The sequence below is a fragment of the Aphis gossypii genome, unplaced genomic scaffold (assembly GCF_020184175.1).
Source record: "Aphis gossypii isolate Hap1 unplaced genomic scaffold, ASM2018417v2 Contig00698, whole genome shotgun sequence".
Taxonomy (NCBI): Eukaryota; Metazoa; Arthropoda; class Insecta; order Hemiptera; family Aphididae; genus Aphis; species Aphis gossypii.
In genome coordinates this window covers 1-27,498 of record NW_026083234.1, presented here as the reverse complement: position 1 = coordinate 27,498, position 27,498 = coordinate 1, and the positions used below count along the sequence as shown (strand labels likewise).

The following is a 27,498-nucleotide window of genomic DNA, read 5'->3' as shown; positions in this document are numbered from 1 at the left end:
GTAGACCGATGGACCAGACTTGCGGTTATTTAAAGTACTAATTCCAACCATAAATGCGTAATATGCAATGGAACAACGAACGTCTTACGGACGCCATTCAATTTGAATTGTTCATTCGAAGTGAGTACACGTATTAGTTATTATAACCTTTTCGCGTGTATTTTTTGTTTGTTTTTAGGTTAACTGTAATATGTCATTTTACTTTTTACTTAATTAATAATTTAATATTAAATGTTATAGATTATGTTCAGTTTCAGAAACTGTACGGTGATGGTCAACACCGACCAAAAATGCCAAAAAAGTATGAATATCAAAAATAATGAATATTTACAATGTTACCTATACACTTTTATTTTTCTGGATTCTATAACTGTAGCACAAAGGGCCATCTGGCCCGTGATTGCACGTATATTTTGTAATTATATATATTATTATTATTATTGCGCGTAAGCAATAAATCTTCCTAAATTATTAATAATAAGATATGTATTTTTAAATACTCGTTATCCAGGCAGAAGTAAGAAGAATCGGCGGCGGCCGATACCGGGCCGTAGGGCACCACCGCGATCACGATCGCCCTATCGGTGGTCCTGGACGTAAGTAGTATTTATTTATTATTATTAATTTTTTTTTTTTTTTTTTGTATAGGTTTTTTACTGTGAGGTTGTGGGAATGGTAGGGGAAAGCACGTGTGTGTATTGTGGCAGAATTTCTAGTGGGGCACCCGTAGGTTTCTGCCATGCCTCGGGGTGGGGATGGCGGCACTTATTCTCCGGACACCGTGACTTGCCCGAAGAAAAATGCCACCCGGTGACCGCGAATCGAACCAGCAACCCGGCTGCGCCGCAACCGACGCCTTAGACCGCACGGCCACCTCGTCCCCCAACATTATTAATTAATATTAATTGTTAAAAATATGATTTAAATACAGGACAGAGAAGGATGACCAAGTGGTAAGCAATAAGTTTTTTTTTGTTAGCATTTTTATTATTATTTTTCTAAATTTTAAATTTGTTATGTTTATTTTTACAGAATAAATAAAATATAATCAATATATTTGTATGTGTTTTTCTTTAAGAGTTTTCATGGTGTCTATATTTATATTAATATAATATGAGTATCTAATAATTAAATAATAGTATCAGTTGTAGTAGTGCAACTTGTTATGTTAGTTTATTGCTGTGAATTTGAAATTTACTGTAGACATTGACTTATTTTGCTAATTCTTATTTTTGTTGTTATGGTTTCAATAAAATATAACAACAGGTCTATAATTATTATATCCAATAATAATCAATAGTGACCTTAATATAGTTTATTTTCTTGCTGGACTGTAGTGATAGTTGTTGTTGTTTTTTTACATCCAGATTCTGAAGTTTTCTGGTGGATTTTCCTAAAATTGTACTACATAAGCACCTTCTCTTGCGACCAATAGGTCGAATCATCAGTGAAAAATGTTACAAAAATGGGGAAAATAAATAATAAAAACAAAAAATTGTTACCATGATTACCGAAAATAAATAGTAATAATAATAATAATAGTAATAGTAGTCATCGGTATTTTTTATTTTTCATTGTATTTTCCGTGCAATTTTCTTAACTTTTTCTTACATAAGAACCTTCTCCTGGAAATTACGACCCAAACAAAATAAGAATGAGCGAAATCGATCCAGCCGTTCTCAATTGATGAAATGTTATACATTTTTGTCTCTATTTTTATATGTATATAAAGATAGAAGATAGATAGATTATTGTGAACTAAAAAAAAATTCACTCAACAAATTTCAAATTTCCAAACTAAAATAACTATAGTAGTCCAGTCAAGGAATGACCCAAAATGAGGGGTAGAGTGCGTGAGCAGGTAACTAAGCGATTCCTTCGGAAACTTGTTCAGGGGTCTTAGGGTGTTAACATACCAAAAGTCCTGACACCTAGGTGGTGAGCCGGAAGGGGAGGGGGGAGTAAAGATAGGCATTTTGGGTTTTTCGCTTATAACTCGAAAACGGTGCATCGGAGGGAAATTTTTTTTATAACAAAATAATGCTCATAAAATTATCTAAGACTTTTATACCATATATTTTTTTTCAAATTCACAACCGTTTTCGAGCTACACCTTCGAAAAAAGTAGAATATTACAAAAATATCATTTTACATCGCTATATTCGTCAAACAATCCATTATATTGTCTACCATATTGTATTTTTTAATTTTTTAACTTAATGATAGACTATAATATTGTTGTCTAGTAAATATAGATATAATAGTAAATCTTTGGAAATGTTCGAGTGTCTCGTCAGAAAGATAAGGTTATTGTCAATCCGTTAAACGTCTATATAATATTATGTGCTGGCTACGGCACCGCTAATCGCTAATATTGGTTCTAATAATAACTTGTTACAAAATACTATTATATACACAACTTAAGATATAATATATTATTATGATATTGATATTATGATATGATATGATATAATACCATATTATTTTTCATTTTGTTTTTCTGCGAACGTCTGAATAGTGAATAAGTGCGTCGGTCATCGAAAGAAACCAAATGGTGAGTATCTATAATAGTATTATTTTGTAATTATTGTAATAATCGATATAATCATAGGCTAACACAGATTTAAATTTCCTGTCGAATTTAGAAAAAAAGTGTGTTCCAATAGTTTGACAGTGAACCTATTTTTTTTTTTAAACATTAAAATAGGTACATTCTAATCAAAAATTAAAAATTAAAACCGTGTAATATTTGTATGTACCTACAGAGAATCAAGTTCAATGTAGGTATATTTATTTATTTATTTTTATTAGTACATATAACATAAATATGCTTTATTTAACAGCGGCTCGAAGAGAGTATATTTGAATCACAAAGTTGTTGATTAATATTATAATATTATAATATTTATTTAGATACAATAACACGTTTAATTAAATTTCATAATTTCAGTTTATCATTTATTAGATCTTTTTTTCGAATATTAAATATTAATAAGACCCCACTATATAAGAATAAATGAAATTTTTAATGTCTTAAAATTAAAAATATATTCAAGGTCAATTGTCTTGTGCGCTACATTTTGTGTTATTATGTTTGCGTAGGATCTAGAAAATCGATTATTAAAAATAATATAAAATTGTGCACCTAGAAAAAAAAATAAGATAATAAAGATATTATATATGTAGCGTAAACGACAATAGACTATTTAAAAAAAAAAATTGCAATTTTCAGTTCATCGTAAAAAACACCATTTATATATATGATATATAATAAATTGTTAACAGATACTACAATGAGTACTACTAAATGTCCCGTGTGCCTATATGATGTCGTTAGGGGAAGTAAAAATGTCTGTGAGGTTAAAGAAAAGGGTATACTGGGCCTTGTTAAAGCAAGTAAAGAACGGAATGACGATAAGCTTGAAAATTTCCGTGGTTTGACATCCCTTTTTATTCACATAAGCTGGCGTAAAAATTATACCAGGACTGACACAATAAAAAAATATGTTAAGGAGGCATCCACATACAAGGAAGAGACAGGGCCGTCTCAGCTCCGGTCTTCAGTTCCTAAATTCAATTTTAAGAGCAATTGTTTGTTCTATGGACATTGTGCAAAGAAAGAAATTAAAAAGCCGTTGGCAAAAAGAAGAATTGTGCATTCAGTTGAGACTTTAACTGTTCAAAATCGAATCAGGGAGGTGTGTTCTATGAGGCAGGATACTTTAGGTGACGAAGTTCTTGGTCGCCTTTCCTCGATTAACGATCTTGTTGCTGAGGAGGCAGTATACCACAAAGACTGCTATATTAATTTTTTGAAGCCCACGAGCATACAAACTCTAAAAACTGAGATTCCAAGAGACAGCCATGTTACAAAGGCTATGGAAGAGATTTGCATCTACTTGGAGGGAAGCAGCGATTGTCAGTTTTCCAAAGATGAAATAATGGGTATCATATCAGAGACCAAACCCCAGTGGCGGACGATCAAGGCTGAGTTGGAGAGGATATATGGAGATCGGATACTAATCACTCCAGGTGCCAACAGATTTAGTGTGCCAGTGGTATGTTTTAGAGATAGTGGGAACAAGATTATTAATGAAGCGTGGTATGGAAACAAGGCCAAAAATGAAGAAGAAGAGAGGTTGAGAATTGTTGGTAAAGCTGTGGAAATTTTGCGGCAAGATATTCAGAGTCAAGTGTACAGCACAGACACGTACCCTCCTAGAGACGACTTTTTGAAGAATCCAGGTACAATGCCGCAATCCCTGACTTTTTTTCTTGAGGGTCTTCTATTGGCGAAGACAAAGAGGAAAGAAGAAACAAGGAGAAAATGTGCTGCACTGGGAAACGCCATAATTGGAATTGTCAGACCTAGAACCTTCGTATCACCTCTATTATGTAGTCTGTCATTGCTTATATACAGAAAGTATGCTTCAAGACATTTAATCGATCTACTTGCAAATTTGGGCTTTTGTGCATCGTATCACGAAGCACAAAAGTTAGAAATGTCAGCTATAGACAGTGTGAAACCTGGTTTTGTTGTAAAGAAAGGCGGTTTTAATCAATTTGTTTTTGACAACGTTGATTTCAACGTATGTACTATTGATGGGCTCAACACTCTCCATGCTATGGGTGGAATCAGGTGCATTACTCCCTCGAATTCACTTGAAAAAGGTGCTCGCATACCAAGATTAAAGAACATGCCCTTATCACATGATGTTGGAAAACTTGGGATTATTCCGCTGAAAACATTCCAGAAAAGAGCTAGCCTGGAAAGTGTAGTGGTCAAACACATTAACGTACCCGAAGAAGTGGTTCACCCTCAACCTTTTAATGTCCTCTGGTTTGTTGCAAAAAAACTAAACATCTCGCTGCCAGAATGGAAAGGGTACATGACAACCATAACAACAGGGGATTTCAGTGAAAAGACAAGAGTAATAACCCTCCCCTTCATCAATGCGCCACCATCAAACTACGACACGGTCTATACAGCTTTGCAATATGCTAGCGAGTTGATCCAGCTGTCTCAGAAAGACGATGAAAATAACAAAATAAAAGTAATTATCACCTTTGACCAGCCACTATACTGGAAGGCACGGGAAATTATTGCTACAGCTTCTCCTGACTCTCAGATAACGAACTGTATTGTATTTCGTTGGTGAGGATGTAGACCTTGCTGTTCTGTTGATTGCTTCCACTCCTCCAATTCAAGATATAATAATGCTGAAACCGGGACGAGGGGAAACCAAAACAATGGCACTGTCCACCTAAGAGATGCAGAACCGTGGATTTGAACACATCCTGTTCCTTCATGCATTTACTGGATGCGACACAACTTCTGCTACTTTCAGGAGAAGCAAGGTGGGCTTCTTTAAATTGTACTTGGAGTCAGAAATCATCACACAAGCAGCAATGACTTTTTCAAACATATCCTCTACTTACGACCAGGTTGAAAAGGCTGGGAAAATGTGCTTCTTGAAATGGTATAAGGCGCCAAAAAAACAAACCTCTCTTAATCAGTACCGCTTCCAGTCGTTTACGAGGTCAGTGTCAAATATGAAGCCTGAAATCAGCTACCTACCTCCAACAGAGAATGCAGCTAAACAGCATTCCTACCACCAAGTGCAGCAGTGGCTCGGAAATGAGCTTCCTCCCCAAGAATGGGGGTGGAAACGTGAAGGAGAAACCCTGGTGCCAATTACAACAGAAGATCTACCAGCACCTGAGGTCCTTCTGAAAACTATATTTTGCCGCTGCACTAAGGATTGTTTGATTGGCAAATGTGGCTGCCGGAAAGCTATGTTGACTTGTTCTGCAGCGTGTCTCCACTGCCAAGGGAAATGCCTGAACAGTGTGCCTGTTACCGATGAGGACGATGAAGACGACATAGAGCCCGTTCAGCAAGAGTCACCAACTATTGCCGACGAAGATGCCATGGACGAACAACCTGGGCCCTCAAGTTCAAAGAGGATGAAAATATGATTTTATAAAAAATAGCAAGTATAAAATTAAGAATTAATTGAGAACAATAGGATTTTCAATTATTGTATTGATGTAACAAAACTACTTAGGTATCTGTAAAATAAAGTTTGTATTTTCAAAGTGTATTATCATTTTTTTGTCTGTTTTATTTAATAACTTTCATAAAAAAAAGTGTCCACATATATTATTAGATGTACGAAAAAGGTTGTGGATCTAGAATATGATATATTAACAAACTTTCTGAAAATTGCAAAATGTTATGAAAGTTTTAAAATAGCTGTAAATTTAGGCAGGTTGAATATTAATAATTAACATATGAGTATATATTCTGAATGGGAAATTTAAATATCTACAACTTTTTTTCTATACATATTTGTTGTTTATGAATAGATTTTGATAATATGATAGATTGTTTGACAAATATAGTGAGGTAAAATGATATTTTTGTAATATTCTACTTTTTTCGAAGGTGTAGTTCGAAAACGGTTGTGAATTTGAAAAAAACATATAGTATAAAAGTCTTAGATAATTTTATGAGCTTTATTTTGTTAAAAAAAAAAAATTTCCCTCCGATGCACCGTTTTCGAGTTATAAGCGAAAAACCCAAAATGCGTATCTTTACTCCCCCCCTCCCCCTTCCCGCTCACCGCCTAGGTGTCAGGACTTTTGGTATGTTAACACCCTAAGACCCCTGAACAAGTTTCCGAAGGAATCGCTTAGTTACCTGCTCACGCATTCTACTCCTCATTCCTTGACTGGACTATAGAAACCATAGATTATATTGATTGTACATCGAGCTGATGTTTAGATGTCTACGTCTACCATAGAGTAAATAAAGACAATGGTATCGAGTTCAAATCCTAGACATCAATGAATAGATTTTGCACTTTCTCTACTTATTCGGTTGACTTTTTAAAAATTTCCTTTCGTAAAAACTTTCTCCAGACAATAACAAATACAACTAAAAAAAAAAGAGGGCAAGTGAGTACCGCTCTATGTGCCGTATGGATCATTATTATATATTATAGGAGTGTTAAATTTGAATCCAATGATAGTTATCATTGTATACGAAAAACGATTCTGAACGAAGATGATTTGTCAGCCTAGGATATAATTTCTAGTGGTTGGTGAAAAAGGTGGTTTGTTTTAATGGCCTGAATACAACAAAATTTAAGTTATTTTATAATAATTGTAAGCTAAACTTATGAAAACCCTTGTATTAAATTTTCAACTCTTAGCTACTTATACAAAAATTTTTATGAAATATACCTACAAATAATTTGCAAATATTCATGCTTTTGACGAATTTTTGTCAATATTTGAACTTCAAATGCTAATAAAAAAAAATTGTGCCTATGTATTCTTATAATTTTTTAATCACTATAATAATAACTTATGAGGAACTTTGCATTAAATTTTCAAGTATTCTGATAGGGCCAAAAAGATTTTATCGACACATAAAAAAACAATTTTCAGAAAAATTGAAAATTTCAGTTGTCTATAAATAGCTCAAAAAAAGTCAAAATATATTGAAAATTAAATCACGTAAAGAAAACGGGAATCTTAATAACTGGTAAAATTTTCAAGTACCTACGACTTATACTTTTTGAATAATAACAAATATTTAAAATCGTTTGAGGATAAATCGTTATCGTTACGTTATTTCGTTAAAATTTAAAATTCAAACGCACTTAAAATTTTTCCTATAATGATGCTTAAAATTTTCTCTATAGATACTTGAAGGTAAACTTATGGAAAACTTAGTGTTGTGTTTTTAATTCTTAGTTATAAACACAAAAAATTTTATGATTTTTCAACTTCAAATAATTTGCAAATATTCATGCTTTTGACGAATTTTTGTAAATATTTGAACTTCAAATGCTAATAAAAAAAAATTGTGCCTATGTATTCTTATAATTTTTAATCACTATAAGAATAACATATGAGGAACTTTGTATTAAATTTTCAAGTATTTTGATAGGGCCAAAAAAATTTTATCGACATTTCAAAAATATTTTTTCAGAAAAATTGAAAATTTCAGTTGTCTATAAATAGCTCGAAAAAACTCAAAATATTTTGAAATTTAAATCACGTAAAGAAAACGCGAATCTTAATAACTGGCAAAATTTTCAAGTATCTACGACTTATACTTTTTGAAAAATAACAATATCAAAAATCGTTTGAGGCTAAACTGTTATTTAACGCGGTTTTTGTAAAAATTTAAATTTCAAACACTCATAAAAATTTTTTGTCTGAATCCGGTAGAGTTTTTTTTACAGATATTTGAAGAAAAATGTATGGAGAACCTTGTACCAAATTTTCAAAACTTAGTTATAAAAGAAAAAAATTTTATGATTTTTCAACTTCAAAATTACTTGCAAATTTTCGCGTTTTCGTAAAAATTTAAACTAAAAACGCTTATAAAAAAAAATTGTGACTAACGATTTTTAATTTTTTTTAGCTACATTAAAAACAACTCATAAGGAACCTTGTATTAAATTTTCAAAACTTTTTGGTCATCCAAAAATTTTTTATCGACACTTTAAAAAAAATTTCTCAAAAAATCGAAAATTTCAGTGGTCTATAAATAACTCAAAAAAAGTCAAAATTTTTTGAAAATTTAACTATATACGGATACCACTGACATTAACATTTGGTGAAAATTTCAAGTATTTTCAGTGATAAGTTTTTGAATTACAACCATAAAAAAAAATCGATTTGGTCGAAAACTGGTTTTGCGTAAAAATTGCCGTTTTTCCGTCATTTTTTTTTTGTTTTTCTCAATTTTTTTGAAAACTGTTGGAAAATGTTAACTCTTTACCTCTATAATGCACCAAGGATATTCACTTTTACATCGGAAACCACCCCCATTGTTTGAAATTGGAGCATTATTTCGACTAGTTATGCTGTACACAGACACAAAAACAAAAAAAAAAAACACACACCATTGTAAAATCAATACATTCATCACTTCGTTCAGAATCTAATAATTAGCGAAATCGGTTCAGCTGTTCTCAATTGATGAATTTTTATACATTTTTAAGCGAAATCGGTCCAGGCATTGTTGAGTTATGCGCGTACATACAAAAAAGGGGGTTCTATTTTATATAGTAGTATAGATATGAGTATCTAATAATTAAATAATAGTATCAGTTGTAGAAGTGCAACTTAAATGTATCATGTTTGAAAAGGAAAGTACAAGTTCGATCAAATTACTTACATTACAATTACAGGTATTTGTGCAGCTAATAGGTTAACCTAATAATAATAATAAACATGTATTTTAAGTACCATTATTATTATGTTGATTGTTGGCATCGTTGGTATTGTTAGGTATTTTTTATTTTTTGGTTAGTAGCTTAAATAATTAAAACATTTATGTATGCTTATTCAGCTTATTGTAATCTTAAGTATATTATATTATATTAATTAATTTTAAAATATATAATGCAATAAAATATTAAAATGTAAAAAAAAGAAATTAAGCAGTATAATAGGTAATAGGTATTGGTTAATTTACATGAGCTATTGCGTATAATACATTTAATTTTTTTTTTTTTTAATTTCATTTTCACATAAAAATGATGAAAATAGAAGAATTTTTGTAAATGAATTTAATATTAATAAGAATAAATAACATAATATATTTAATAAATTCATATTTACCATATTAAGTTACTATAATAACATGTCCAATGTCCATCCAACATATTATATTCAGTCATAACAATTCTGCTTTAGTATACACACACAGTAATATAAGTAAGTATATATATATATATATTGGTATACCTCATACCAGTGTATGTATTGAAATGTCACACTTATAATCATAATCATAACTATACACTGTATAAACTCTTGTTTCTTATCCATATGTACAGTGTCAGTGTGTTGTAGGTATATCCGTATTCCGTATATATTATAATACTACATCATAGTCCAATATATTAGGCAAAACATTAAAACAAATCAAATAGGTATCAATTGTACAATACAATATATAACAATATTTAATATAGGAAATAATTATATATATTTTGTTCAGAGAAATTGTTACAGTATACATTAAAACGTATTACACATTACATCATAGGTAGTCAATTTAAAGGACATGCATAATAAAATACTATAAGAAAAGGGTCATAAACATTTCCTACAGAAACTCTTATTTATGATTAAGAATATTTGCAATTACAACTTTGACTTACCTAACTATACCTGTACTCAACTCTTTCAGGGGCTTTTATATTATGAGACATATCAATTTTATATGTAAATGAAGAGTATGCCATCATATATACCTGTATAATAATTCCGTATAATTCGTGTGTAATAAAGCTTATATTAATATTAATTGTCTGTTTAATATAACGTTTCCCAAAGCAACGTACACTTGAAAATACAACAACGTATTATAATATAACAAACAGCCGATAAAAAAAAAAAAAAAAGTCAAGTGGCACTCGGGGACTGCCGCGATAAAGCTATTGCAGTATTACATATTAACACGAAATAAGAAGTTAATAAAATTTAATAAAAAAAATAATAATAATAATATAATATAATATTATTATATTATTATATTATTTTTATTATTATACTGTATATCGTCGCTGAAACTGCAACACCGCATATCTCAAGATTTGACAAAATGCATTTGTTTTGTTGGTAGATAACAGTGAATAATATTAAACTAAAATAATAAATAAATGATAACGATTATTATTATTATTATTTTATTTTCGGTAACCATGGTAACAATTAACGGGTAACGGTCACGCTTTTTCGTTACGAAAAATATATTTTCAGTCACCACGCCTGCGATAAAAGCTATGCAATAGCTTAAAAAAACGTTAAAATCGTCGAAAACCCGCGTAATAATCGAACCTAACTTAAGAAAAACGCGTTATCAAGACGGCGGCGTTGGAGAACCGTCCGTTTTCGATAAGACGATAACGACGGCGGCGGGCCATGGAGCATAAAAACGGCGACCGAGGCGCATTTTTTTTATAAGGAAACGAAGTTCTTCACGCTTTATTATATAAGGAGATTTCATTATTCATCTGATTTTTTATTTCACTGAAATTTTGTAAATTATTAAAACATATTTATTTATAATTAATTATATTTATATTTTATCTTACTTATTGTTTTGCTGCATAGTTTGATGAATACCTCGGTACATGTTGTTGCGTTGAATAAGTAGGTTTTAGTTTATCAATTAAAAATGAATTAAGAACTAAACTGTTTCTTCAAATTAATATTGTATTTAATTTAGATTAATTATTAACAAAAATTAACTAATATCAAAAACCTTGCTTGATGATAGTGTTGTAAGAAAGTCGGTAACTTACACAAGTACTGAAATGCTGAGGATAATAGACTATAACCAACTCAAGAGCACTTTGTAAATGACTATAAGTCTATAAATATTGAATGATTATGAACCAGATTTATAGTCTGATCCAATGGTGTGATATGTGATCACGCCATATTACACTTTGATCACAGATATTTTGGTACTTCCGTATTATCTCGACTACCTCAGGTATACAACTGTGTTATCTCGACTACCCAAATATTTCCAAGACTACCTATTATATAATCAACCGTGTTATTTCGACTACCGCAATTTTTTAAATAATAAAAATAATTAATAATATTAAATTATAAAAAATTAAATTTTAATTAATATATTCGTATTAAATATTTTAAAAAATGTATATAAAGCATAAAAATTTGTATAAAAAAATTGTAATAGTATAATAAATATAAATATAATAATATAAATCTATTTCGAAACACGATAAAATACATAAAAATTTAAAAAAAATGTTAATATGTTAATAATTTTTTTGAGGAGGAAAGCAGGTTTTAATATCCATTAAAATTTTATTAAACGGTTGATCGCTACCAAGGTTTTGTCGCCAAACAAATTCAGTCAGGTATGAATCTAGATGATGGCGAGCTGTTCCCCTATGTTTTTTGTTTCGCCACTTTGCTGATCCCCAAAGGCGTTCAATTGTTTGAGTGTGTGCTCCTGTGGTTGGGTCAACAAAATTGTATGTATGATTGACAGTATAGTGATCGAAGTTGGATGATTTTAATAATTCGGTGTTATATGCACGCCAACAATCTGAATAGATCGTGGTACCTTCCTGAATGTTGTTTTTGATTGCCGTAAGTAGAGTTTCTGTTTTTCTATCAGGTACTTTTAATAAAAATGACTCTTTTGTCTCGCGACAAATTCCTCCGAATATCCACTGTTCGGGAAGTACCCTCCCAACATGATTTTTTCTTTTCGAAAACAAACTTTCATCAATTTCGACAATTTTCCCCGGTCCACCTATTTTCCCTTGTGGTTTATTTTCAATTGCCATTGCACATACTTCACGTAAGTAATTGTTGCAGTCAATAACTGTATTTTCACTTATATTAAGTTCTTGTTCACACCACTTAATACTAGTCATTTCATTTGACCACCCATATATAAATCGCACAGCAGTCGTAAACGATATTCGTGATTTCGCAAACCAATTACCATTACGTATATTTACCTTTTTTTGGCATTTTTTTACATTACATTTCCAAAAGATTTCTTTTCGAAAATTCAATTTTGCCAAGTGATTGTTCGGACAAATCCGTGCACTAGGCAACACTCCGCGTTCTTGCAGAAAATAAACAGCCTCTTTCTCGGACGATGGCAAATTAAAAAAATTCATATTGACTAGACGATATGTATAACTAGACGTAGCGCTAATATGGACAATAGGACGATTGTTGAATGACTGACGAAATAAAAACCAACATAAAATGGTTAAAATCAACTAATTGGCTTATAGTAAGTACATTGTACATCGAAGACATAATTAAATTCTACATTACAATGATATAGATTACATCGCGGGAATATATATTTATTAATAAATTACGGTCTACGGAGGTATAGTCGAGATAGAATGACTGACGAAATAAAAACCAACATAAAATGGTTAAAGTCAACTAATTGGCTTATAGTAGGTACATTGTATATCTAAGAAAAATTAAATTCTACATTACAATGATATAGATTACAACGCGGAATTATATATTTATTAATAAATTACGGTCTACGGAGGTAGTCGAGATAACCCCGATGATTCTATCAGGTAGTCTTGGAAATATTTGGGTAGTCGAAATAACACGGAAGTACCGATATTTTTTATAGATTAGGTAAAAATATGATCACGCTATATTAAACTTTGACTACAGTTATTTTTTTATAGAATAGGTAAAACTATGATCACGCCATATTACAACGCTACCACAGTTATTTTATAGATTAGGTAAAACTATGATCACACCATATGATACCACAACCTTACAAATCTGTATATAAGTGATCAGTAGACATTGATTATAGTTAGTGTTAAATCTCAACATTGTCTATAAATTTTATGTTTCGTCGTTTCATACCGTAATATATGTAATATATCCGTTTGCTACAAGTCGATAACAAACCAAGTAACACAATTTGATCAGGTAAATGTTTTTTAAACAATCTGTTATATTAAAAATTAAACTTATACTGATTATCATTTTTATTTAAGGTATATTTAAAATATATATATAATATATATAAAATAATTTGTCGTACTATACTAATGTATCTGCAGGCAAAAGCTCTTCAAATGATGATGTAAGTACCTATACCTATTTGTTTATGTATGTGTGTGTATGATATTAATATATTATTATTAAATAATAGAATGAAAGTAGTATGCTATCAACACTATCATCTTCTTTAAAACTGGTAAAAATGCAGAATAAAAAAAGAAAAAATGATACTGAACCAAAAGTTGAAATGTCGGCTGGAAAGGTAATAATTTGTATTGTATTATTTTTTTAAATATTACACACACACACACACACACACACTCCACACATTCATTTTTAATATAAATATATATGAATGTATAGCAGCGAACAGAATCAATAGAGACGTACAAGGATGCCTTAGCTAGTGTAATTTCGAAAGGAAATATTGAAGATAACGTTTCAAACTCAATAACATTGACGGAAGGAAATTACACGTATACGACTCGGTGTCCAGTAGCGCCAAAATGCGATGACTACTACGTCATCCAACATTATAAAACTAGTGCTATAAAGGACGTTCCGTCACTTGAAAGGTAAAATCCATAATAAAAAAAACCAATGATTAAATGATGAACTATAGTTAAACAACAACGATACAATCATTTATTGGTCACCAGATTATTTTTTTAATTTGACTGTTACCTATTATTATTCAACACAAATAAATTATTAAATTCTAATTAAAATAATGAGATTGAGGATTTTATCGTTGATATTTAACTATAAGGCTCGTTTCACACTACACAGTTTTGACCGTACGGCAAAAAACCGGACGGCGACATTTTGTTAGAGGCACGAAGAAGAGCATATATACGCTTTCATATTATACGGTCACGGCAAAATGCCGGCGCCGCGCCGTGCAGCAACCGTCTACTGCCACTACAGTATACGGCAGCCGGACGGCGCGATAAGCTTAGTGGCGTACGTGACCAAATACACGTTTTCATATTATACGATTTTATTCGTACGGCAGAGTTCGATCAGCCACTTCGAGACACGATTACTTGTGATTAACTAATTACTTAATTACTTGTGATTAAACTTACAATATATTGTCTAAATAATGGCGGATTTCGATGTAGAATTTTTAATTACTCTCGTACAAGAGAGACCAGTGTTGTGGGATAAAGGCTTAGAATTATACAAAGATAGGAATGCTACAAAAAATGCCTGGCGAGAAGTTTTAATAGAACTTAACCCGGAATTTGATGTTCTTGATGACAAGGAAAAAAATTTGTTTGGTAAGTATATTTTTAGTAATATTACAATAATAAAATACCTATTATTTAAAATATAAATTCTTAGTTTATTAAAAAATTTAAATACCAATATATAAATTAGTTCATTTTTTGTTCATATTCACTGGCATTTCAAGTTTATATTTTCGACATTTGCCATGGTAAACTTCCGACGTCAGAAACAAAATATTTACACAATGTATTTCTTATATTATTTGGCGTAAGGCCTCCTCTTACTTTACTTTCATCAGGTATATCTGACAAACCTGTGATTGACATTGTATCCAAATCGTTATATCCATCCCTCTCAAGTACAAAATTATGTAAAACAATGCAAGTATTTACAATTTTGACAGCAAATTCTGGTTGTACATTAATTGGTCGATGAAATATCCGCCACTTATTTGTGAGAATCCCAAAAGAGCATTCAACAAATCTTCTTGCTCTAGATAGTCGATAATTAAAAATTCTTTTATCGACTGTCAGACGTGTTCCACCAAAAGGTCTCAGTAAATGTTTATGTAAACCAAATGCTTCGTCTCCAATGAAGAAGTAAGGTAGTTTTGGACTGTCTATTCCGGGCAAAGATTTTGCTTCTGGCAATTGTTGTTCATTATTTTCTATTGACTTCCACAAACTAGACCTCTTAAACACTGCCGAATCGCAGTCTTTACCGTAACTTCCAACGTCAATGTACACAAATCGATATTTGGAATCTGCAACTGCCATGAGAACTATAGAATTATATCCTTTATAATTAAAATACATTGACCCACCGTTAATTGGGCAAGTTAAACGGATATGTTTGCCATCGACGGCTCCTAGGCAGTTCGGGAAATTAGCTCTATTCTCAAACCCAGAAGCAATTAATTCACATATTTCTTTCGTTGGTGTTGGAATACAATCCTCTCTCATTAGGCACCAAATTGCTGTACATACTTCTTCTACTATTTTACTTGCCGTTGAAATTCCAATTCTATAACTGAAATGTAAATCGGTGAATGTACAACCACTTGCAAGATACCTAGAAAAAATTTAAATTATGAATAGCATATACAATTATTTTTAGATTCTGAATAGAGTGATGGATGTATTGATTTTACAATGTGGTGGGTGCTTTATTTGTTTATTTTTTTGTCTGTCATCACATTTTGAAGCAGTAAATTTTTTTTAGGCTTACCAATATTCTTTATTTGAATATTTGATTAATATTTTTTCTTTCAGGTCAAGGAGTTCTTAAAAGATGGACTAATCTTCGCGATTCATTTTCAAAATATTTCAAAAAAGACAAAGAGTGCAAGAGAAGTGGTTCAGGAGCAAAAAAATTAAGAAATATGTATATTTTGATCAATTGCAGTTTTTAAAAAAAATTTATGTTGAGCGACCGACTTCGAATAGCCTGGAACCGGAACCGAAAAACAATCCACAGAATGAAGAAGATGACATAGAGCTTCAACTGCAAGCTTCAGATAATGTTTTAGATATTTCTAGGGAAAAAACAAGTAATCCACAAAAAAGAAGGAAAAATAAAAGTCAGAACGACATTGATTTGAGAATTATAAAATTACTTGAAGAAAAGGATCAACCTTGTAATAAAATGGCTTTTTTACAAAGTCTCTTGCCTCACCTGCAACAGTTTGATAATCAGGACTATTTACGATTTCAAATGGATGTTTTGAAAGTTATTGAAAATGTCAATGAAAGTAAGAAAGAAAAACATCTTGCTACATCTTCTTATATCCCACCTTATCAGCAACTTTATGTAAATACATCAAATCCTACTGAATATCATCCTCGACAATTGTTCAACACTCCCAACCACTCCAATGTTTTCTTATCTCAGCCATATTCAACTGGAAATCAGAAAATTCCATCATGCAGTAAACAACTGACTCCAGTTACTACCAACCACGAAGTCTCTTACACAGAACTTGAACAGATTAGCCCTTCTGTAAATTCAGTAGCATCCTCATTAACAGAAAGCATCGATTTTAGTACATTTTAGTAGATTAATTTTTTTTTTTTTTTAAATTGACATGTAAAAAAACATTGTAACAGTCAAACATTTTTCTTTTATTTTCTATTGTTATTATTTTATAAAGTATTATCAGTTATAATAATAAAGGTGCGATTTTTTTTTCTTTTATTTTCTAGCGTAATCTATATAAGTATTATCAGTTAGTAAAGGTATAGTAATATTAAGTTAATTAATTACTAACCTCAATGTAATCGATAACATCTCAACTGGTTGTATACAATTTCTGAATTGCGTGTTTTCACGTTGAAGCTTACGCTTGAGTTTTTCATGTAGTACATCAAAAGAAGCACATGACATACGGAAATAATTAAAAAACTTATTTTCATCATTTCGTAAGTCATTAAATAATGTATAAAATAATCCAACTTCCTCTCTTCTAGCATTAATAGGATGTACCCAAAAAACACGATTTTTCTGTTGTCTTTTGCGGCGACGATTGTATAACCATAGTGCAATAATTTGTTTGTCGTTCATTATAACAACGCGCGACTTGAGTGTTCTTATAAAACTAAACCTGTGAAAAAGTATACTACCCTGCATATATCGTGTTTTACCGTACGGTTAAAACCGTGTAATGCGTAATGTAGCCATTGATCCGGTTTATGCCGTCCGGTTTTTTGCCGTACGGTCAAAACCGTGTAGTGTGAAACGAGCCTAACATGATTAAATAATAAAACATATTACGAATATTATTAAATAATGATTTTTTATAATAGATGGAAACATTCTGAAACTAGTGTGAAGTTGTATACTTGCAATACCTATCCTGCTGATAATGAAATATCAAATAAATAAAACGAACTTATTCGTGCAATTTTGAATCGATGTTCATCGGATCCAAAACGAAAGATTGTAAAAAACAGCAAAAAATAAAATGCAAATATATTATTATGTAAAAACTTTTTATTGATACTATAAATTATAACATTTAATACAATTATTAAAATTGATAAAATTAATTAATCTTATTCTTTTACTATAATATTGAAATCAATTCTTAGAGTAATTATAACAATTATAATGGTATAAAGTTCAATACAAATTTTATTTTAAATCGTCATTAAATCATATAATATCATATCTGATAGTGAATTATTGTGGAATTGAAGTATTTCATATATAAAACAAGAATCATCGTTCTGTATACAACACATGCTAAAGTCAAAATTTTGAATATACTGATTAGTAAAATCATTTCGCTGACAAGATGATGGTAGAATATTGATGTCTGCTCTAATTAATGAATATACGGTATCAAAAGTTGACTGATATGAAACCAACTTTTTCTGCTTTTCTACAATATGTGAATCGATACATTGTTGTAATTGTTTTAAACGATGTAAATCAGTATATGATAAGGTAATAAAATGATCATTAACATGCAATTTAATAGTTAACTGATTTAAATTGACTGAATAATATATGTTATCAGTTATTTTCACACGTTTACAATTAGTATGTAGATTATTAGTTATTGAACTATAAGTGCTATCACACATTAGTGTACACCACTGAAGTAAATCGAAGGTTAACAAATTTTTAGTAACATTACATTCTAGTATTACAATAACAGAAATAATTTATTAACCAAAAATCCAACCGTTACACTTTTCTTGTTAAAAGGTCTAATACTGAATATTGATTTTGCGACAACAATTGATGGAATCATATTGTATGACGACGTGATCTATTTGATATAGACGATTTCTGATGATAATTTTTAAAAACGAATAGAAATAAATGTAATAACTGAAATAAACGTAAAACACAGATGTTATTTACACATATATGATCGTTACAACACATATTTATAAACTAAGTGTATTACTTGTACATGTGTGGTTATATACTAAACTGATTACATTAAAAAAAATTGAAGTGAACGTGAAATCAAATCAAATAACGTGTGGAAGGGAGAATTACTTACCTGATCTGTCGAACCCGAAACTGCAATTTTTTTAATCTAATATATTTAATTATAATTAGACGCGTTATCTTACTTGACAACAAGTTCACGAGGTATAAAATCAAATAATAACACATTTAAGTTGATTAATTCAATATTTATTTTGAAATACAAATAAATTATAAAAGTAATAAGAAACATCAAAGTAAACTAACAAGTAATATCATTTGATTTAGACTTACAATCACAAACATTGCTAGCTTTTACATTTCGTTTTTTACATTTTCTATAAATTCATTTCCTTTACATAGTAATACAAATATACATTTAGGATTCCTTTTGCGTGTTCGACACATGGTATATCATCGTTTGACCATTTTTAAATCAAGTCCACAGAAAACATTCAACTATATCACCTACACCGGTATATTTTAAACCAGATTCAGATAACGAATATTTATTTTGACATGAAGTAGATGGATATGAGTTATATGTTTTTAATCTTGACATAAATGTGGTATAATCTGAATGTACTGGATATGAATTATTTCGTACTAAATAAACTAAAGATGGAAATCGTTGGAAAATTTCTGTAAATTCATGGTTTCAATAAAGCTCAAGATAAATACTTTAAAAAACAAATCAATAAGCTAATTTACCAGAGAAATAATAAAAAAAAATATAACAAGACTTAATTAAGATGTATATCAAGATAAATACTTAAAAAAACAAATCAATAAGCTAATTTACCAGAGAAAATAAAAAAAATATAACACGACTTAATTGTTCAACCGTTAGTAACAAACTAAATGTTTTAAATTAATCACGAATAGAAATAAATGTAATAACTTAAATAAACGTGAAACACAGATGTTATTTACACAGATATGATCGTTTCAATGCATATTTATAAACTAAGTATATTACTGGTGCATGTATAGTTATATACTAAACTGATTATATTAAAAAAATTGAAGTGCATGTGAAATCAAATCAAATAACGTGTGGAAGGGAGAATTACTTACCTAAGTTTTTTTCAGAAAAACCATGGAGCGTCTGACTCCATTTTACAGCGGGAATTTCTTACACTGCAAGGGGACCATACCCCCTCAAACTTTTTTCATCTCCGCTGAAAAATGGAACCAGACGCCCCATATTTATACTACTATCGACGGTAGATGTAACATTATATATATTATTTCAAAACTATTAAAAGATGTGCCATCGGCTATTGAAGAATTAAGGTGCTCAAATATAAATTGTATTAACGCTGAAAAAAACTTATCAAGCCCAACAATAATATTACATTTTTGCGGAGGCTTCAATAATATAAATAAAGCTTTAAATAAGTACATACAACCAATCACTTATCTATGTACTGAAGACAATTGTGATGGAACATTAACATCTACCCGATTCATCCAGCAACATTTATTTATTGAAACTGAAATATATGCAAATTCACGGCAATTTTCACTAAATGAATTCCCTACAGAGATATGTTTAAATTATGACAAGTAATGATAGTAAATATACTTATAATATCCTTGTTAAAAATAATTATTATTTGTTTTTAGTAGATATACATTTTATGGCATAGTTTCATATGGATTAGAACATTATGTAGCTGTTATAAAAAGAAAACACGGAAATTGGGAACTACACAATGACCTACAAAAAAAGTTTTCAAATCAAAACAGGCTCACAACAAAGTCAACCCACATATAGTAGTTTATATAAAACACTAGTTCCCTGTTTATAACCATTTTTTATTTTAACGTTTTTCAAAAAACTTTTATTTTTAACTAGAATATTATTTTTCATTTGTTGCACAATTTAAAAACAACTTGTAAGTCACTCGTTTTGTTTATTTAAAATTGTTTTATTTTATTATATTTATTAATATTCTCCTATTAAAATATTTAATTACCCATATTTTATTTTGTTTTGTTTAATTAGGATTTGCGTATCAGATACAAAAATGTACCTACTAAATATTACATTATGCACCTGGTAGTACCTATGGTACCTTTTTTTATATCACCAGGTAATCTTTATTTCTAAAAGTGAAACTATAGTACTATAATAAATTAGTATGAAATAAAATCAATTTAGAAAAAATTAAAATATTGGCCCTAAAAATTCAAGGTCGATACGACGATGTGGTGGGGCCACGTGAATTTAGCCCCACCAACTTAGGAATTCGTTTCCGGCGTAACCACGAGGTTGCAATTTTTTTCACGCAGGTTGCCTTAAGTTGCAAATTAGTTGCTAAATTATGAAAAAGGTTCGAGGTCAATACGACGATGTGGTGGGGCCACGTGAATTTGACCCCACCAATTTTGGTTTAGCGATTAGGACAAAAATATAAGGTTGCAAATTTTTTTTTACCAGTTGCCTAAAGTTGCAAATTAGTTGCAAAATGTTGCAAAATTTTGGTGTATTTATCGTAACATGATGGGGCCAAATTCACGAACGTGTCCGGTGCGCTCGTATTACAGCTTTACGCTCCCGGCCCGAACAGTTTGGATTAAAATGATAAATAAATGATTTTATCTTTTATCTTACTAATATTTGTTTAGATTTTAGTTTAATATTATATATATTTATAATTTACCTGTTTTTTAGGTATTATTTATAATCGTTATAATACACAATTTAATTTTCAATATTTTTGTACATAAGTAATTTTATTGTGTTTTGAACCGTTCGACTGGTATAAACATAAAACAATAAAAAAAACCGTTTAGCCAGAATTTTTGAGCTTTAATTTATTTTTTGCATTAAATTTTAACTATGTCAGTTATAAATTATGTAATAATATCAAAAGTGGCATTTTTGAAATCTACACAAAATTTGCTATAAGATATATAATGTTTAGTGTTTTTTTTTTGAAAAAAAAAATAGTTATAACCCAATGTTTAGAAATTTTTGTAAAAAAAAAATACAAAACTACTGAACTTTAAGTGCCCGGGGGCACGGTTCAAAATCGAATGATTGATTTCAAACTTTGCAGTTAATATTATATTAGGTATTAACAAAAAATGGGCGGGTGCCACAAAAAAAAATTAAATATTAATTTTTAAGGGCCACCCTACTACCCACACTCAAATGTATATGCACAAAGGCACCGGAGCACAAAACCAGGGGGGGGGGCAGGAAACTCCTTATATCTGAAATGATGGGCCCAATAGCACCGCCGTACTATTACAATAATAAAATATAAATATAACAATAATAATTGGGCGCCCACTCACACGTAATGAATATATAAAATTCAACGCTGTAACGGCAATACTACAAAATAATAATAATGTTATCAATAGAAATAATATATAAGTGATGATATGTTTACATACACGCCGATATCATTGTCGCCTTCGCCGCCGACCTGGACACCGATGAATAATAATAGCGGGAGCTCTCGCGCACTGCCGTCGCTGTAGATAACGCGCGACGAGGCAACTTATGGACGCACGTACGGGGGTTATGCAACCAGGCGGCTTACCGTTCCATAAATGCACACGATTACGTCTATAACGAACAACGGCTCTCTACAGCGAACACCACCGCGGCACCGCGAATACGAACCGGGAATACAAAATAATAAAATATACACTTAAATCGGCACGTTAGCGTCACTAGCCGAGAGTAAAATTTTAAGTTCGCGGCAAAATACGCTGTATACCACTGTAATAAAAAACAGTCGCGCGGACCAGCTGAAACGGATTCCACCGTCACGAACACACTGAGGTCATTGACGTGCGGTAATGCCCAGGCGCAATAGAGTCGGGGAACCGGGGGTATCAGATAAATCGCGAAGACGAGAATAATTAAAAAGTTATGCAACGACCGACAGCACTATCTACAGCGATAATATAATGTTAATAATATAAATAATAAGTAGCCCGGTATAATTGCATACATATATGACACCACACCTTAGCCATCTAACTAACCACGTAGGTATAACTAAATTATCGTGTTGTTCGAAAATCATTGATAATGCTGTTAAAGTTTTATTCTCTATTTCCAAAACGCCTTCATAAAGGACCCGGCACATACAGCTGATTAACAATACAGCAAATTAATATTTTTAATATATTTTTAAATAGTTTTTATTACGTTGTCAGGACATTTTTAAATGTCTTAAAAACATTTTTCTCTTATATGTATAATACATTTTTTAAAAATATTATATTTTTATTACTAGAATAAATTAATAAATATTGCCTATATTAATTATAGGTAAGAAGGTACCTATCATATATGTAGTATACTATAACTTACTGTACTACCAATTATAACTACTTTATTATGGTATGTCTATACAGTATACATGCATTAGGGAGGTTTATTGTAATACAAATGTTTGAATGTTTTTATACTATACTCTTGTAATAATAAACTATTAAAGTTCATTAATTTGTCAGCTTTGCTATTAATACTAAATAATGCATTGCCAGTTGCCTTCAATAAATTTAAACGTACACACGATTTCCACGACTTCATTGAATTTAAAAAGAACAAAGCATTAGTCAGATATTTAATAAAAAACGAAAAAAAAGCTTGGGGAAAATTCACGACATACCTCAATAGCAAAGAGTCTGTTGCTGAGGCAAATTCTATTTATCATTATTATATAACATGCTGAAAACACGACGACGGCGACCCATCTTTATCTTTATCCCCTTCCTCGTCCGTTGTGTATGTGATTTATAATTACCTGTATGTACATTATTTTATTTTAATTTTGTTATTATTATATTATTATTGTTGTCGCTACATTGTCTTTGTTTTATTATCACCTGTTTAATTATTGTCATTGTGATTACGCGACCAAGAATTTTTTCTTTCTTATCATTATTGTTTTTTTTCTCGTTATTCTTGCTATTAAAGCAGCTTGTAAGCATTGTTTGTTTTGGTGTCAATGTGGCAACCAGTCTAACAATATTATTTATTTTGTCATTGTGACATTCGTACGGTTGTGCCGACCGGGTCACTGTGACCGAAGTGTTGTACCAATTTTATCCTTCCGGAGTTATTGTATTATTTAAGTATTGTATTATTTATCATTGCTATTGCTGTTACTATTATTATTACTATTATTGCAATATGCCACAATAAACACACCATCAACGACAACTAGACGTGAGTTTTATATATTATCTTATTTGGGTGTGTATAACTATCGAGGTGTACTTGTGACAAAATCTGTCACCGAGAGGGACGGTGGGCGTAGCTCCTCCATCGCCCGATACCAGGATTGGTGACTGTTGATCAACAGCGTCTGTGGCCTGCGACAAGTGGAGCCAATTCCTGATCCGAGTCCACTGCGTAAGACCGTCAGCATCCACCGTGGTGTGTGAGAGGCCGCCCAGGTCTTCGAGTCATCATCGTCATCGCCACCATCATCACCATCATCTTAATTTTAAGTATAATTTTAAGTATAGTCCAATTTATGTGAGCTCGGTGGTCATTGCACCATACCGATTCCGACCACCGAGATATCCCCCCTTATAACTAAACTCGTCTTCCCCTTTCCCGTGTTTAAAATCAACTTCCTCATTCCATGGCCGTTAAGCTATTTTAGTCTCCTCCTGTCATAGTCATCGTCGTCGTCATGTTTTATTGCCTACCCCATTGATTCTAGGCAGTGTGCTTTGTGTTGCATACCTTAATCCCACAAGGCGTTTTCTTATATTCGATACCAGAAGGTAGTTATACAGTTTATTATAATATTGTCTCAGACTTCGTAAAAGCCCAACGGCAACAGAGTCAACAACCAATATTTGGAAAAAAATTAAAATCATCAAAGGTATTCCTATGACTCAAATTAAAACTATTCTATCCGAAAATGTCATACTTACTGAACCTCAGGAAATAGCTCAATCAATAGGCCAATACTTTACTCTAACAGTAGTGACGCGTCATTAACCAACGACTTCCTTAAGTACAAACAAGAAAAAGAAAAATATAAATACCCCAACAAACTTACAACCCAACCATGGCCAAGGCAGCATCTTGAATGAACCGATTACCTTGCCCGAAATAGAACTATGTCTTCGTGGCAAAAAAAGTAAAAGCTGTGGATCCGATAAAATTCCATTTATTTTCTTACAAAACCTACCATCAAGTGGCAAAATTGTATTACTCCATCTTTACAACCAAATTTGGGAAACGGGCATAATCCCAATCAAATGGAAAAATGCCATCATCACCCCTACTCCAAAAAAGAATCAAAATAGATTTGAACCTACAGGGTATCGACCAATATCAGTACTCTGCTGTATTAGCAAACTATTAGAAAAAATAATCTACAACCGACTTAATTGGTATGCTACTCAACATAAATTCCTTTCACCAAGTCAACATGGTTTTAGAAAACACCACTCAACCACTGATTGTCATGTAAAAATTGAAACTGAAGTCATAGAAACTCTAGCAAACAAACAATCAATGATCTAAATAAGCCTCGATTTGCAAAAGGCATACGATACTGTTTGGCGATACAGAGTTATCAATCTACTTAAAAATTGGAACATACATGGAAACATGATAATATTTCTAACGAACTTCTTAAACCAACGATCCTTCCAAGTTAAAACTGGAGATCTAACTTCTAATACTTTTGTGTTAGAAAATGGAGTACCGCAGGGCTCCCCTCTCAGCATTATTTTATTTCAGACGGCAATCAATAACCTTCCCAATACTATTTCAAATCCTGTAAAATCAATTATTTTTGCTGATGATACCCACTTATACATTCGAGGTACGCAAATTTCTGAAATGAATAGATTACTCCAAAAATGCCTAAACGACCTTTCCGAATGGTGCTTCAAAGCCGGCTTTATTTTCTAGCCTCAAAAAACTAAATGCATTCTTTTTTCTAACAAAAGGAAATTAACCAAATCTAAACTGTTTCTTGGTACTACTCGTTTAACATTTTTAGATGACATTTCAATACTAGGTCTAAATTTTGACACAAAGCTTACTTGGAAATCTCATATTATGGCACTAAAAAAAAATGCATACAAAAGCCTTAATGTCATTAAAACCTTAAATCATTATGAATGGGGTGCCGAAGGCACTATACTATTAAATGTATATAGATCGCTGGTAAGATCCAAACTAGATTATGGTTCAATTTGTTATGGCAACTCAGACTCAAAAATCTTAAAAATAGTTGACACAATCCACAACGCAGGACTGAGATTGTCAATTGGAGCTTTTAAAAGCAGCCCGATAATAAGTTTGCATTCCCTGACTGGAGAACCTCCACTTCATTTCCGTAGACTTAAATTATCTCTTAATTATATAGCTCGTATCTTATCTACACCAAATAATTCAACCATTCATTTTTTAAATAAAAATCGTTTTTCCAATATATACGAACATAATCCTAAATTAAGAAAACCATTAGGACTAAGAATACAGCAAGAGATGATGGAAATTAATATCGCAGCCAATGAAATATGCCAACGTGAAAACTGCCAGATACCTACTTGTAAACAACCAAATTACCGAGTTGATACAAGCCTTACAATTCACTCGAAAAAAGAAACTTCAAATATTTTCTACAATAATTTATTCAACGAACTTATACATAGTTCCAGTTCCAGTACTCAGATCTACACCGATGCTTCTAAAACAGAAATGGGAATAGGACTTGCAATAGTCCACCTCAACGAAACTAAGCAGTTCAAACTCAACATTTACAACACCATTTATACAGCAGAATATCTTGCTTTATATAAAGGAGTCCAATTAGCTCTACAGATTCAAGATACCAAAATAGATATATGTTCCGACTCACTCAGTGCCTTAGCTAATCTGCAATTAATAATAGCTTCAGAGCCATTGGCTATACTCATTAGCAATCTTCTTTCAAAATCAAGCAAAGATATTCAATTCGTTTGGATCCCTGGTCATTGCAACATAAAGGGAAATGAAAAGGCAGATGAAGCAGCTAGAAATGCAATTATGAGTCCAAACAGTGAATTAATCCCCTTTTCCTCACTTGTTGACATAAAGAGGAATATAAATAAATACTGCATTGAATGGTGGAACACAAAATGGCACAACACCACGGAAAACAAACTTAGAGAAATTAAACACTCTGTTGAACTCTGGCCAAAATACACCGACCTAAATAGGAAAAATGAGGTAATTCTTAATCGCTTAAGAATCGGCCATACCAAATTCACACACGGACATCTCATGGCTAAAACAGATCCACCCATATGCCCAACATGCAACACAAACTACTCTATTAAACACATCATTGTCCACTGCCCAAACTTTAATTCAGCCAGAAGAGACTTCAACATCCCTGATAACCTGTAGGATGCTATTGGTTCTTTTTCTAACTGGCGAAACATAATTTTATACCTTAAAGAAATTGAATTGTATAACAGCATATAATAAGTTTGTCTATTTGTAATACTTGTTTTTAATTGTATATAATCGAATTGTCCAATAACTTATAATACCGTAAAATGTAAAAATGTAATAACAGTAAAGCTAATAACCTTGTAGTTGATGCAAAACAAATAAAATAACACTTATGTACATTTAAATGTACTAGTAAGTACAATAAATTGAAATTAGATATATTATTGTGGGGCCTGTCGCCTGACTGCCTTAAGTTTTACAATATTATTAATTATAAGTATACCTACCATTACATTTATTTA

At 31.2% G+C, this 27,498-nt stretch overlaps 1 protein-coding gene and 2 long non-coding RNA genes across 3 annotated transcripts; all 3 read left to right on the top strand.

The window, feature by feature from the left end:
• LOC126555066 (uncharacterized) lies at nucleotides 1-1,056 on the top strand. Its single transcript, XR_007606761.1, has 2 exons — nucleotides 1-406; nucleotides 516-1,056. It is a non-coding gene; the product is annotated as an uncharacterized LOC126555066 (long non-coding RNA).
• An 11,344-nt stretch (nucleotides 1,057-12,400) lies between these two features.
• On the top strand, nucleotides 12,401-13,175 carry LOC126555064 (uncharacterized). The gene is made up of 2 exons (XR_007606760.1): nucleotides 12,401-12,761; nucleotides 12,937-13,175. It is a non-coding gene; the product is annotated as an uncharacterized LOC126555064 (long non-coding RNA).
• A 12,638-nt stretch (nucleotides 13,176-25,813) lies between these two features.
• LOC126555065 (uncharacterized) lies at nucleotides 25,814-27,148 on the top strand. The gene has a single exon (XM_050210030.1). It carries the CDS (start codon nucleotides 25,814-25,816, stop codon nucleotides 27,146-27,148), a length of 1,335 nt encoding a protein of 444 aa, XP_050065987.1.
• The last annotated feature ends 350 nt before the right edge of the window (nucleotides 27,149-27,498 follow it).